Consider the following 13,239-nt stretch of genomic DNA (forward strand, 5'->3'; position numbering starts at 1 on the left):
AGTTATGCATAACATGTGCAATGTTGTCTGAGAATAAGTAAAATCACAGAGATCCATTCTATATTCCACATCTTTGGGGGTACTACATTTACACCATACTGTCAATTTGCCAACTTGCAGAGATCATGCATTTCCGTCCCTTTCTGTGACATGCCGACTGCATATTCATGTAATCTAGCAAACAAATAAGAGGCTAACAGTATCTACCCTGTTCTATCTCTCTATGAAAGCTGTTGTTGGATGTCAACATCCCAACATTAAGATGCCAAAATGAAAGTTTCGGAGCAAAGTGACTTATTTTCATAGCAATAACTTATTTGGTGCTGATAATACATTCAATAACATCCATCAAAACACAACTTCAGACAACAGAAGTTCGGCGAGCAATTGCAGAAAAAGAATAGGTGGGGAGTGTTGTACAGGAAGCACATGCTTCTGAAGGAAGAAAAGAATCGGGAATATACTATTATACAAGGACAGAATGTCTTTATTATTGTCAATAAAACAAGACAACGGGCCGCAAAAAGGGACAGTGACACTTCAGCGTCTCACCTTAAATAAGATTAATGGTGAATGAGACGTAAGGATGAGCATCTGCTTCGCCTGCTGCAAGGCCGCCCATTCCTCCATCATCCTCAGTTTTCCAGAACGTGCTGCAGTAACACAGAAGATAATGATGAAACAACAGAACTCTTCAGTGGAATATTTTACTAATATCCGAGCTCAAAAGGATCAGGGAGTTACTATAACAAATGTTGCCTACAGAGGGAATTGTTTGACTTGGTTAAACAGAAGTGATGTATGTTCTTCACATTGATAGATGACAAGCTATTCATAACAGTAACTGCTATACATTCATATCACATTGAAAGCTTTGCCATTTTTCCTTCATATAAATGTTGTATGATGAGTAAAAAAGAATCCACAAAGTCATGACTCGTGAGGTGACAGGAGATAAATCAATCCAGAAATCATTCATCCTAGAAAACTACCAGTTCAGCAAAATCTAGTTCGAGTTATAGTCCAACAAAGTCACAGGCTTTGGGTTTTTTATCTAAAAAAAGTCCACAAAAGTTTTATGAGATGCAGGAAGAACTAAAAAGCAAATTAAAGTAGTACCTGTTTGAACTGCTACACATTCCCTCAAGAATGGAGCGAACTTTCTTCTCACTTTTTAATGGAGGTGACAGTACAACAGACTACGAGAGACAAAAAGGCGACGAAGTAAAAGAGAGAAAGAGATGGTTAGTAAGAGTTCCCTACAAGGACATGAGTTAGAAATAGCAACAGAAATGAGAGAGGCAGTATAATTACCAGAAAAGATGGTGGCAGGCCATATCGGAGAATGCTTTCACTAAAGACTCTTACAGCACAAAAGTGCATCCAGGAACTGAAAACCTGTAATAGAAAGAAAAAAATCAAATTCAAATGGATAAAGGAAAACATATGGAAAAACAATGGAGTAAGCTGATGATCCCAGAAAACAGCTAGTGAGTCCTGGCCCATGCACAAATTGCTAGAAATTAGGCATTACCGTAAAAGATATAAGTGGTTATCAAATTGATTCCATGATACGAAGGTGAAACTAAAACAGCTTAAAAATGAAAATGAAGATGATAATCTATAGTAAACTCGAGTTAATCAAAAAATATTAGAAATACAGTAGATCCAATGATTATAGTCCAGATTACAACAGACATGCGAATGATCTATCAGTACTCTGATGTATTTCCAGGCCTATTTGATTCTTGGCTATACTTCGGCTCTGAAGGAAAGCATATGGGTGTTGATCTTAACAAAGGTGTGAAATGTTCTAAAATTGGAGATGGAATATATCTGTTGGCTGCTTTTAAGTTCTAACGCTGTCAGGAACAAATGATTATAACAAACTGCCAATCTCATAAATTTCAATATTTCAAACGAATCTTCACTTTATATTTTGTTTCAATGATGAAATTATAGTTTCAGTCATATAAATGCTTGGATTTACAAGATGTTAAACGGAGCTAAACCAATTTGCAACAGAATGCGAAAATATAAATCCAGTAACTACTGGTATAAATCTAAAGGAAGAAAGAGAAGGAAATATGGTAATCCAACATCCATGGAATGGATCTAATGGCTTTAGAATACAATTACCCCAGTTTAAACTCCCTGCAAAAAACAAAATTTACTACCTATCAAGTTTGAGAATATATCAGGATAATGAACAGACCTAAGTTTAAGTAGGGCACTATTTCAGGCAATTGCCGCCAACCTTCCCAAGGAAAGTGCATTCGAACAAGACTAAACTTAAGTCCCTAAAAAACAATTTCAGAAAATGTGTCACCAGCCTTCCCAAGGAAGGCATGTTTGACCATGTAAGAAACCACATGGTCTATATCTAACTCCGCAGAAATTTTCTATTATTTCCATCGAAGTCACTGAGACTCGGAGAACATATTTCATATATGTCCACACATACATTTGAGAAAACTAGTTTCAGAAATAGAAGGGGGAATAAAGACCTCTCCATAACTAGTATAGCACCATTGCAAAAGAGAGCTTCTCATTGTCTCCTGGTCTTGCATCAGTTTTTCAAGCTCCTGCTTCTTACTGTCTTGTGTCTCAGGATTATATTCAAAATCACGAACCTGTGATTAAAAGTAATATTAGTAAATGGTCTTATTAAAGATACAGCTTTGGAGAAATATAAATTTTAACATAACTTGTGCAATAGTTGCAAGGTGTACTATAAAATCACATAGAGATGATTAAAAAAATAGTAAAAGAAATGGGATATACCATTACTTACCTGGAAATTTCTTTCACGGGCCTTGGTTTTAAAATTGTCAACATCACGGCTGAATAATGTCACAGTGTAAAGAGCATATTCATTATCCTCATGTAACTTCTTTGAAGATCTGGGAACCTAAACAAAAAGTATAATCAAGAGGTGGTATTTTTCAAATCCGAATTGAATGTATACATTAAGGAAACTAAACTAAGCTGTTAAATGACAACAAGCTCTACGCCAAAAAAATTTGTTTGATGAGATGCTTCTTTATTCCTCAGCACTTAGTCTATACAACCAGTAATGGAAAAAGGACAGGTAGGTTTTCTACTGCAGTCAAGATGAATAATGAGAAAACCTCCCATCTAGGAACTAGAGTAATTACCACATATGATGTCAGAGACTCATAGCTTGATAACCAGTCTTTCTGGGAATACTTTGACACAACTGCAAGAAGGGTTGTCAAGTGTTCCGAACTAACAATGTCTTCTGGTTTCACTAAATTTGAAATATCACGAACAGCTAAGCTGCATTTAGAAATCATTTGAACCAGGAGTTAGAATACATTCAGAATTGAATAAAGTGATGCATTAGTGCTATTATCACCGAGAAACTTAAACCTGTTGGCACAAACTGCGTGCAAGCAACTGTGTGTTCATACGTGCATGGATGTGTTTGTGCGTGAGAGAGAGAGATAGAAGACCATTCTCATTTCCAGCAGAATGTGAATAGACACGAACACCAAGCCTCAAACCACAAAGTTCTCTCCTCACTAACAATTATCTAATGACCATTCTGGAAGTAGTATTTTTCTTTAATAAATTAAGAATAAGTCTTAGTAAGGAGTAGAAAATTCTAAAATACCAACTGCATATTCAATTTAATAATTATTGAGAGGGTGATTTCCCAATAAAAGTAGTAGGAAACTCTCATTGATATATTTCTAGAATTCACAATGATGTTTCAAGTCTCAAGTGATTTGTTAAAGATAGAAGGGTATCCAGAAGAACACCTCTCAGAAGTCAATTATGAGGACTGAATTAATATATGTAGATCATAGATAGAAATATTATAACTATTTTTCCAGCTTTTGGGGAATTGTAGTTGGATATGGGTTTATCTTAGAATATAAAGGATTTATACCAAGCAAGAAACTAGAGCCATAGCTTGTGAAACCACTACAGCTCAAAAGAAGACATTTCATCATCTGCATTGGTTATATTATAGACTTATAGTCCTCATCCAGGTGCATTCTCATAAATGATTAACTTTATTCCAGCTCCTTTTTTAAAGATATAATCCTTTTCAAGAGTGAGACACCAAACCGTTCACGTCTAACAGCCACCAAATTGAGAAAACAGGCATTTATATTCAAAAGCAGTAGGAACTACCAAGACAGTCATACTGGGAAACTTAAACCCTGATAGAGTTCATATCAAATGGATTTCCAAGTTTTATTCCACAACTTGTGTCAACAAGGGTTGCATTATGAACAAGTGATTATGTTTGTCACACACGAAAAGCAAGGAGTACCAGTACTCACAGCATTCAATCAGGATTCAAGATCTGAGAAAAAGTTGAACTCGTTCTAAATTAATAGTTATATGGTACGCAGAACGACAGCTTTTCAGCATATACCTTTAATCTTACAAAGCATAATATTTTATTCATTAACTAATATTTTATTTCATTCTTAAATTTACCATACCACAAAGCCTAAACCCAAATCCCAGAAATATCAAAGCTTAAATTAGTCACATACCTTCCAGCCTGCTTTCTATTAATAGCATTAAGTTGGCTGCGCACATTGCTATATTCAGCGACACGAACCTGTGAAATAAATCAACCAGCTTAATTTGCATTCTAATGTCTCCAGGCCCAGATACAAGGCATGCAAGACCATGGGTAGATATATATTGTTTACATAAACAAAATACTATAAACATAACTGGTAACTGACATCATCACACTGGCACCTGTGACCTGGCATGTATATTAGCATTGAATTGCTAAGATCACAATGCTTCTGAAAATTTAGCAATAACAAAAAAGTTTGCTTTATTGTTTCATATGCATTGTAATATTTTTAATTGTATCTTCGAAGATTTACCAAGTGTTTGCAAAAAAAAATTAATATTAACCAGTGAATGCTTCTAGCGGTTTGAGTTACTGTAAGAAACATATAAGACAACAATCACAGCAATAGAACAGAGAAAGACACAAGATAACCAATATAACAGTTTCAAATTTTTAATCATCACTGTCTATTCTAATGATATTATTTCTCTAAAGCTGCATAGAATATTTCCCGAGCCAGAAAACAGTCAGGTCAGATGGATTTTAGGAAGATAGTAACTAGAGAGGTTTCTTCAAAGTTCAAAGGATACCAAATAATTCCGCTTCATAGCGCAAAGTGCAACGGGGCCATCCAGATACTTTATACTCCCTCCATCCCATAAAAAAGCACGTCTTGGAATGGCACGGGTTTTAACGCACAATTGGTAAAGTAGGAGAGAGATAGAAAGAAAAAGTGATTGAAAAATTGTTAGTGGAGAATGGGACTCACCTCATTAGAGAGAGAAAAGTTAATAAAAATAGAAGTTTCTATTTTTATGGGACGGACCAAAATGGTAAAGTAGTCTATTTTTATGGGACGGGGGGGAGTATAGGATAAAGAACAAGTGTGTAATGCTAACAGCTAATGAAGACCTGGGTCAGAAAAAAGCTAATTGCCTTATTTGGAGCATCTTACACTAGGTAAATCAAATGAGTGTTAAGGGGGTAAAAGGAGTACATACATAACATCAACATCTTAAATCTTAGACAAAACCTCTCTTCTTTCTCTCTTTACAGTACATGTTTGGAACCTCTTGTTGAATATCTAACAAGGCAACTAGTGCACTAGAGAGTAACCAAGCAACTTTGGTGGTTTTCTCTCAATAAGCAAGTACGGTTAACGTTAGATGACACAACTAATCTCTCCAATAGTTATGGTACCGCCAAAGCTTCATTTGCTAGGCTTTTTTATTTGACAAGATTCATATTGAAAACAAAATATTATATTATAGAGTTATAAAAACCAATCTCTGCTGGCCTCGACTTAAAAGAGTGTGCTTACCTTGAGATCATCCTCAATCTTGGCAATGTGTACATGGATTCCGTCCACAATCTCCTTCAGCGGCGACATTGTTGGATACTTTGCCTCGTCCCACACGAATCTACAGAAATCGTGAACCTTTAGTCAAATCCTTACGCTAACAAACATCAACGCATAACAAAAACTCAATAATTTGCATCTAATTTTGCCTTGTAAGATAAGAGTCCACAGGAACCCCATCCACAGTTAGCGAGCTACTAACAACTCCGGACACCCTCTCCAATTCCTCAATCTGACGACGGATTTTGTGCGACACTCCTTCAATGAAGTTGTTTGCCTGCCAAAACAATAAATCACACTCCAGCGAAACAACAGGATAACAATTTAAACCAAATCAGCTAAGGTTTTGAAACAACTCACCTTGGATAGGTCGTCGCTGAGAGACAAAAGCAAATCCAGGGTGCCTACTCGTAGATTCGGTATGTTGAACTGAACAAAAACAACACAATTCGCGAATCAGGATTGGCAAAAAAATACGAGTTTCGGAAGAGATCTGCAACGAATAACAAAAACGTAGAGTGCATCAACAATACTCTGTAGAGAGAGGTGTCGAAGGCTTGTTTTGAGATTGATTCCTGAAGACGACTCCATACAGACGAGGCGGAGCCGCCTTGGCCAACGGGGAGAGACGCCACCCAGTAACGAGTCGCCATTGCCGCCGATCACAGATTCGATCGAATATTCGCAGAGGCAGATCGAAGGTGAAATGTGATGATGATTGAAATTGCTTTAGTCGATTAGCCCCTGCTTCCTCTTGCTGTTATAACGACTAACCTGTGATTTTTCTCCCTTTCGGTTTCCTAGTAATTGCGATTTAGTCCTTTAAAACAACAAAAGGGACCACATTGTTATATTATGAAAGTATTTAGGGGTGCTATCGTAGTTGTCAAAAGAGGAAGGGTCATACAGAAAATACAAATAATCTTAAATTTCACTTGCTTTTTAAATCCAAGTGATTAACAAAAGAGAAAACTCTGATTTGATGCATTCTCGTTCGAATTGCAGAGTTTAGATGAGGCTGTTGCAGCTGGCCTTTTTTGCTGCTTTAGCCTCTGGGATTGGAGCTCTTCTCATTTACATTACTGGTGTTTCGAATTTTGGTAATCAACATGCAAGTTTGGTTCGTTTCAGTTTGCATTCAAAATTTCGATTGATTTGCAATTTTGTGTGCAGATAGGACTCCTCTTTCCAGTGATGATCTGGAGGCATTGAGTTCTTTACAGAGTCATTTCGGCAAGTGTGTGGTTGGTGTTTTTGCTATTTTATTTATGTCTGACGTTTACTCGATATTCTGTTCAGTCCTATGAAATTCTGATTGGATTGTAATTGTATATATCAAGAACTATGTTCTTTTTATATGAAAACTAATTCTTGAGTATCAAAACATTGTTAAGTTTCATGGCCATGCTAAGTTTTACTATATACTCCATTTAGATTGTAGAACTAGAAAGGTTGCTAGAATGTTGCATAAATAGGGGTTATGATCTTTTTATTTGAAAGTGGGATGAAATGGCGGCCATTGCAGTCGCAGTCCCAGTCCCAGTCCCTGATTGTATTCCAAGCATAGGATTTTCTGCTGTTAGTTGGCCTATTCTATGGACAACCTTTCCCTGCATGAATTCCCCAGTGGTGGTAGATGCCACTTTGACCTTAACTTTCCTGATAAAGGACAAAATAGCAGCACAACCTAGCTTCATCTCTTGAGTTTCTGGTGACAAGATCTACTAGTATTTTATCGCTTCCCACATTAGAGACTACAATAATCATGTTTGAGATTTTACTTGGTATTGTGTAGTTCATCCATCTGATGCAGTGATATCTTCCAGAGTGCAAATGGATTAGGTTTACAGGCTGTAAGGGGTAGGGATGATTGTGAGGTTTCGCTGCAGTTCCCCAGTGACACTGTCCCAAAATGGGTATGCATTTTGTAAATGCTGTACTTTAACAGTCATTGTTTGTTTCAAATTATTTTTAAGTTGCAGGTTTTCCCATCATAATTTTTCAAAAATCTGAAAGTTAATATTTTCGGCCCCTGGGTGTATTTTGTTGTGTTATCACTGATGTCTGATACTGTTGTTAAATTTTTTGAATAGAAAGATCCCAAATCGGGAAAACTTGAAGGCTTGACTTTTGATTTCAATCTTTGCGAAGCAGTAGCTACATGGGAGCAGGTTAGTGTTATTGGTGCTGTGCAAGATTTATATGGAATACTCATGTTCTATTCGTTAACACTTAACAGAATGAAACAACTGCTTGTCTCTAAATACGCAGGTTGTATAACTTTAATAGCATTCCATCTTTCTTTCTGTAGAAGAATAATCTTAAATTCTTCACTTAATAGCTCTTTGGTCCGCATTCTATTTTGGGAACTATCTTGTGCTATGTTTAGTGAGGGACTTTTGCAGGTGCGAAATAGTACTACTGTTTTGACTCGAGAATACATTGATGCTTTGCCAAATGGATGGAGAAATTATGCTTGGCAGAGGATCAATAAGGGAGCACTACTGTAAGTAGCTTTGATACATAAGCCCTGCATAATAATCTCATATATTAGCTGTGATCCCACATACGAGGCCCAAATCATTACTACTGTTGAAGCTTTTATGTGGTAGCTGTTAAATAACTCATTAGGTATTGATTAAGATGTTCGTGGTGACTGATGGCTTGGAAGATCTGATTGAAATCTGAAACCTCCAAATGGTGAAAAATAACATTCTCGTTCTCTTTTACAGTTTACTGCAAGCTTGCTTGTATGTTTAGTATATAATCTTTGGTGAAGATGTAAAAAATTTCTTTGGGAAAAACTTCTGGATCATCTTTTCTACTAAAATGTAAATGAATGCTGATTTTTCTCAAAATAAAGCTATATGGACCAGATTTTGATCTTAATTGCTGCAGGAATCAATGTGAGAATAAAACTGTGTGCATAGAGAAACTATTACTGGTGCTTCCGGACAATCCTCCTTTTACACCAAGGAAATATAGCCGATGTGCTGTCATTGGTAACTCAGGTGATCTTCTAAGGAACAAGTTTGGAGAAGAAATAGATAGCTATGATGCTGTTTTCAGAGAGAATGGAGCGCCTATAGAGGTTTGTATACTGTGTAACAGTCTTAACTATAGATTATCCTTTTTCTTGCATACATAATCTTTTATGCAGAATTTCACAGAATACGTTGGTACAAAAAGCACGTTTCGCCTCCTCAACAGGGGTTCTGCAAAAGCTCTTGATAAAGTCGCAGAGTTGTATGGTATGTACACATTTCACATCTTGTTAGCTTACATAAGCAGGCATATCAATGATCTTAAACCTACAGAGAAGGGGAAGGAGGTCTTGATCGTCAAAACAACAATCCATGATATCATGAACAAGATGATCCGGGTGTGTACTTTTTTCCATCTAGTATGTTAGGTTCATTCTATGAGATCATCATTTTCCTTCTGCCTACCAAATAGGTTTTCCCCTTCCAGTTGCAAGTCACTATCGTTTTCCCTCAGACCCCTCGTCTGAGTTTTTCTATCATTAGCCAGTTGTGTTTCCCTTCAAATGGAACTCATTTTAGAAATATAGGCAATTAAACATGCAATGCTCTTACTTTTAAGTTTATCTTTTTTCGTTTTTTGTAGGAAGTTCCCATACTAAATCCGGTTTATCTGATGCTCGGAGCATCCTTTGGTTCAGCTGCAAAAGGCACTGGGCTAAAGGCTCTTGAATTTGCTCTCTCCATTTGTGACACTGTTGATATGTATGGTTTTACCGTTGATCCTGGTTATAAAGAATGGTACGTATGATTGGAAAAATGTGATGAAGGACTTGCATTTAATATAATGCTTTACCTAATAATGGACCCTTTTGTTCATCTCAGGACTAGGTACTTTTCAGAATCTCGACAAGGGCATACCCCTCTGCATGGTCGGGCATACTATCAAATGATGGAATGTCTTGCAGTAAGTTCTGTCGATATGTAATGAATGATCATCAGATTTATCATCTGTGCAAGTAAATATTACTCTATCAAAAGTTCATACTTTTTCACAGACTTCACTAAATTTCATTAATTAATATGTTCTGACAGCTTATCAAGATCCACTCTCCATTGCGGTCTGATCCAAATCGGATTGTGAAGTCGGTACCCAGCCGCAGTTTAATTACAGCAGCCCGAATTGCATCAGAGAAGTTATGGAAGTATTTTCCTTTTACCTATTATGGCACTCTGGATATCTCTGATTTATTACGTTTCATCTAATGAACTTGTGTCGTGTTGCATCGCAGGAGAGTTGGAGCTGGATCTTCCGATCCCTTAGCCAAATGCTCCATCGTCTCAAAGCAAATCAAGGGCAAGTCAAAGCAAGTATCGAGCTCAAGAAAAGCTGCCGTTGAGCATCAAAAATACGTGAAAGGCACGACGATGTATCCTGTGGAGCACCATCCTAGGCATGGCCAGCTCTGCACAGTTCCATCCAGGTAAAAGAAGATAAATTACCAGCTTTTCAACATTGATGATTGAGAGGGAAAAAAGAAGAAGGGGCATGGTACCCCTTGTTTACATGAGCTTTTTATCTTGTCATAATGTTCTGTTAGATCAGTTATGTTTCTGTGAATAGTAGTATTACTGTATTCTTTTGCCACGACATTATTCAATTACTTCTTATTTAAGTGATGTTATAAATTCAAGATTTATTGCCCCCACCTACAATCTATTGAAATTCTTCTCATAATGTTTCTCTGTGTCCACCTATCCACTTTTCTTTACCACAAAAGGTAATAAGCAACGTGGCTTCGCTTTTCTTCTCAAGAAGGAAACTTCTCAAACCATTCATAAACACCGCCTTCAAAGAAACTCCCTCTAAGTCGTATCCTACAATCTACACTGAATTTTTTTTTTACCAAGATCTAAATAATTAGCTTATGTTATAGTACTACATTATGTTGTATACATTTTTATTTTATTCTTTGCATAATAAATCGTGTTCTAGTACTATAAAATAAACCACATATATTGCAATAGAAATTTTTGAAGTTTTCAATTGTCATTATCAAGCATGTTTATTTTTTCATCATTTTTTGACTCGCTAGCAGATAGAGTATAAATTATATTAAATGTGCAATAATTCAAAAACACGTAGAAACTATTAATCATTATTAATATCAATTGCAATAAATATAGAGCAGAATCAGAATTATTAGTATGTATAGTATTTTATTCTGTCTGCTCTTATCTTATAAACAAAATTGCATAAAATCTAAAATGCTACACAATCTATTTTTCACAAAAATGTGTCATTCCACAATCTATTTTTCACAAAAATAAAAATAAAATAAAAATAAAAACGGTCCCTATAAAGACACAGAAACGCACACGTAACTCATTCAACAATAGACCAGCGCCCCTTCGCCGGCTCTCTCTCTCTCATCCCACCGCCTCAATTCAATTACTGATTCATTCCCGATTCTAGCTCTTGTTTCCGAACCCACTAATTCTTGAAATTTGCGTACAAACAAAAACAACCGCTGCGGAGTGGAAAGCAATGCAGCGCGACGGCGAAGAGGCGGCGCCGCAGGAGAATCCCAAGCGGATGCGGCGGCCCAGCGTGAGATTGCACCAGCCCTACTACGAGAACCCCGGGCATCGCAAGATCCAGCAGCAATGGAAGCCCAGGAAAGGCGCCCCCACACCCAGAAAGCCTCGTTCCGCCAAAACCGCGCATTCCAAATTCGCCAAGAACGCCGCCGCTAAGGGCGACGGATTGGGGAATTTTGATTTCGAATACGACGCGGCGGTTGGGGGTTGGAGCAATTTCACTGCCGCTAATAGGGATAGGGATTTCCAGAGGAAGAGGGTTAGGTCGTCCAATTCGAAATCTCGGGCAATTGGGGATCAAGAAAATGGAAATCTTGGATTGTCTAGTGATGGTGAGAGTGGGAAGCTCGAACAACAACACGTAGACGTCGAAGAAGAGGGGGATTTGGGTGGGAATCGGTTTAGCAACGATTTAGTAGCTGAGGATTCTGATCCGTCTAGCCCTAATCAGTCGTTAGGTGACGACGATGATATTGAGAATCGAAAATTGAGTGGAGATCGTGACAATGTGGGTGGAAAGCAGAGGGGATTGGGTGATAATCGCCATTCCAGTGAAATGGGGAGATCCTTGATGGCTGGGGAAGAAGATGGAGATAGTAGTGGTGTGAGGATGTGGCTGAATGATTTGGGATTAGGAAAATATGTGACACTGTTTGAGATTCATGGGGTGGATGATGCGGTTCTGCCGTTACTGACTCTTGAAGATCTCAAGGATATGGGGATTAATGAGGTTGGGATACGAAGGAAACTGTATTCGTCTATCCAGAAACTCGATAGATGGTTCCCCTGAGTTTCCCTGATGGATTCGGGATGGCAAGACTTCTTTGGTGGAGTTTTTGGATGCTCGTTTTGCTGAAAAATATAGTGCATATACGAGTTTGTTTACATGTGTAGTTTAGGTTTTGTTGCTGCTTTTAGTTGGGTAAACTCGGTACTTTTTTTTGTGTAGATGCTCAGTTAGCTTGCTGTTTGATAATAACCTACTAGAGGTATATTTTTGCTCTGATTGTGGCAGTTATTATCGTATGATGCAGCTGTAGTGAGAGAGTGTGAATAACAACTTTTGTAGCTCTTTTTTGGAATGATAATGAGTCTTCCTGTCGTTTAGAATACTTTGTGTCTGCTACAATTATTGTTATCCTTCTCTATGTCTTGTTGGTGTGCTACTGCTTGGTATACTTTGTGTCCGACCTTGTGAAAACTCCATATGCCTCGTTCGCCTGTTCATTATAATGACTGGATGAAATATATGCCATTTATCAGAATTTAGCTATTAGAAATTTGTATGAGGTATAACTTAGAAAGAAGTGTTGTATGCTCATGATGAAAAGCATTAAGCGTAGAAAGGTTCACCATGATCATTTTCAAGATTGGTTCTTTCATAGCCTTATTTACGGAGTTGAACCTGGTTGATCACCTCTTTGTCTCAGTAGGATGTGCCGAATCCTTGAAGAATCGGTCTTTTTACTGATTCCCATCTAGGTTTTTGGATGTCCTCCCAGACTGATTGATTGCTTTGGTCCTTCCTCAGCTTTGTTATCTCTCCAATATTGTTGATGGCACTTCTCGGGTGCTATTGACACAGATGAAACTGGTAAACTTGAACCTTTTTATGCTCTAAATGCCTATCTTTAAATGGAACTATTTGCTTTGATCTGCTGCTGCTGCTGTTAATTTAACTGTGAAGTAAAGATGACTGAAGTTTTAGTTGTTGGAACTGTTAAACG

General features: G+C 37.4%; 3 protein-coding genes across 5 annotated transcripts; 2 read left to right on the top strand and 1 right to left on the bottom strand.

Moving 5' to 3' along the window:
• Positions 1-277: 277 nt before the first annotated feature.
• LOC125216125 (V-type proton ATPase subunit C-like) lies at positions 278-6,720 on the bottom strand. The gene is made up of 11 exons (XM_048117750.2): positions 6,464-6,720; positions 6,291-6,359; positions 6,080-6,207; positions 5,892-5,991; positions 4,536-4,603; positions 3,159-3,300; positions 2,795-2,911; positions 2,508-2,633; positions 1,315-1,398; positions 1,120-1,199; positions 278-653 (listed from the first exon to the last, which is right to left on the bottom strand). The coding sequence occupies exons 1-11, from the start codon at positions 6,581-6,583 to the stop codon at positions 554-556; spliced, it is 1,134 nt and encodes a 377-aa protein (XP_047973707.1). The 5' UTR covers positions 6,584-6,720; the 3' UTR covers positions 278-553.
• Positions 6,721-6,871: 151 nt separating this feature from the next.
• LOC125212372 (sialyltransferase-like protein 2) lies at positions 6,872-10,587 on the top strand. Of its 3 annotated transcripts, none has more exons than XM_048112520.2 (12): positions 6,872-7,030; positions 7,104-7,174; positions 7,757-7,846; positions 8,024-8,101; positions 8,336-8,436; positions 8,829-9,021; positions 9,091-9,181; positions 9,248-9,312; positions 9,558-9,712; positions 9,797-9,878; positions 10,007-10,116; positions 10,204-10,587. In XM_048112520.2, exons 1-12 carry the CDS (start codon positions 6,943-6,945, stop codon positions 10,397-10,399), a joined length of 1,320 nt encoding a protein of 439 aa, XP_047968477.1. In that variant the 5' UTR covers positions 6,872-6,942; the 3' UTR covers positions 10,400-10,587. The 3 variants fall into 3 exon arrangements, with proteins under 3 accessions (XP_047968477.1, XP_088923235.1, XP_047968478.1); XM_089067109.1 differs by having other exon boundaries at positions 9,101-9,181; positions 9,253-9,312; XM_048112521.2 differs by lacking the exon at positions 6,872-7,030 and having other exon boundaries at positions 7,128-7,174; positions 8,028-8,101.
• A 706-nt stretch (positions 10,588-11,293) lies between these two features.
• LOC125209678 (uncharacterized) lies at positions 11,294-12,624 on the top strand. The gene has a single exon (XM_048109266.2). The coding sequence runs from the start codon at positions 11,460-11,462 to the stop codon at positions 12,300-12,302; it is 843 nt and encodes a 280-aa protein (XP_047965223.1). The 5' UTR covers positions 11,294-11,459; the 3' UTR covers positions 12,303-12,624.
• Positions 12,625-13,239: the final 615 nt, after the last annotated feature.

The sequence above is a fragment of the Salvia hispanica genome, chromosome 3, assembly GCF_029641045.1.
Source record: "Salvia hispanica isolate PSC_SH4W2 chromosome 3, Shi_PSC_v1, whole genome shotgun sequence".
Taxonomy (NCBI): Eukaryota; Viridiplantae; Streptophyta; class Magnoliopsida; order Lamiales; family Lamiaceae; genus Salvia; species Salvia hispanica.

Excerpts from the sequence above, each read along its gene's own strand:
- LOC125209678 (XM_048109266.2), top strand. The coding sequence starts at position 11,460 with ATGCAGCGCGACGGCGAAGAGGCGGCGCCGCAGGAGAATCCCAAGCGG.
- LOC125212372 (XM_048112520.2), top strand. The coding sequence starts at position 6,943 with ATGAGGCTGTTGCAGCTGGCCTTTTTTGCTGCTTTAGCCTCTGGGATT. Across the intron at positions 7,847-8,023 it reads GTGACACTGTCCCAAAATGG|AAAGATCCCAAATCGGGAAA; the intron begins GTATGCATTTTG and ends TTTTTTGAATAG. Across the intron at positions 8,102-8,335 it reads CAGTAGCTACATGGGAGCAG|GTGCGAAATAGTACTACTGT; the intron begins GTTAGTGTTATT and ends GGACTTTTGCAG.
- LOC125216125 (XM_048117750.2), bottom strand. The coding sequence starts at position 6,583 with ATGGCGACTCGTTACTGGGTGGCGTCTCTCCCCGTTGGCCAAGGCGGC. Across the intron at positions 6,208-6,290 it reads TCAGCGACGACCTATCCAAG|GCAAACAACTTCATTGAAGG; the intron begins GTGAGTTGTTTC and ends TTGTTTTGGCAG. Across the intron at positions 654-1,119 it reads ATGTGTAGCAGTTCAAACAG|CACGTTCTGGAAAACTGAGG; the intron begins GTACTACTTTAA and ends GTGTTACTGCAG.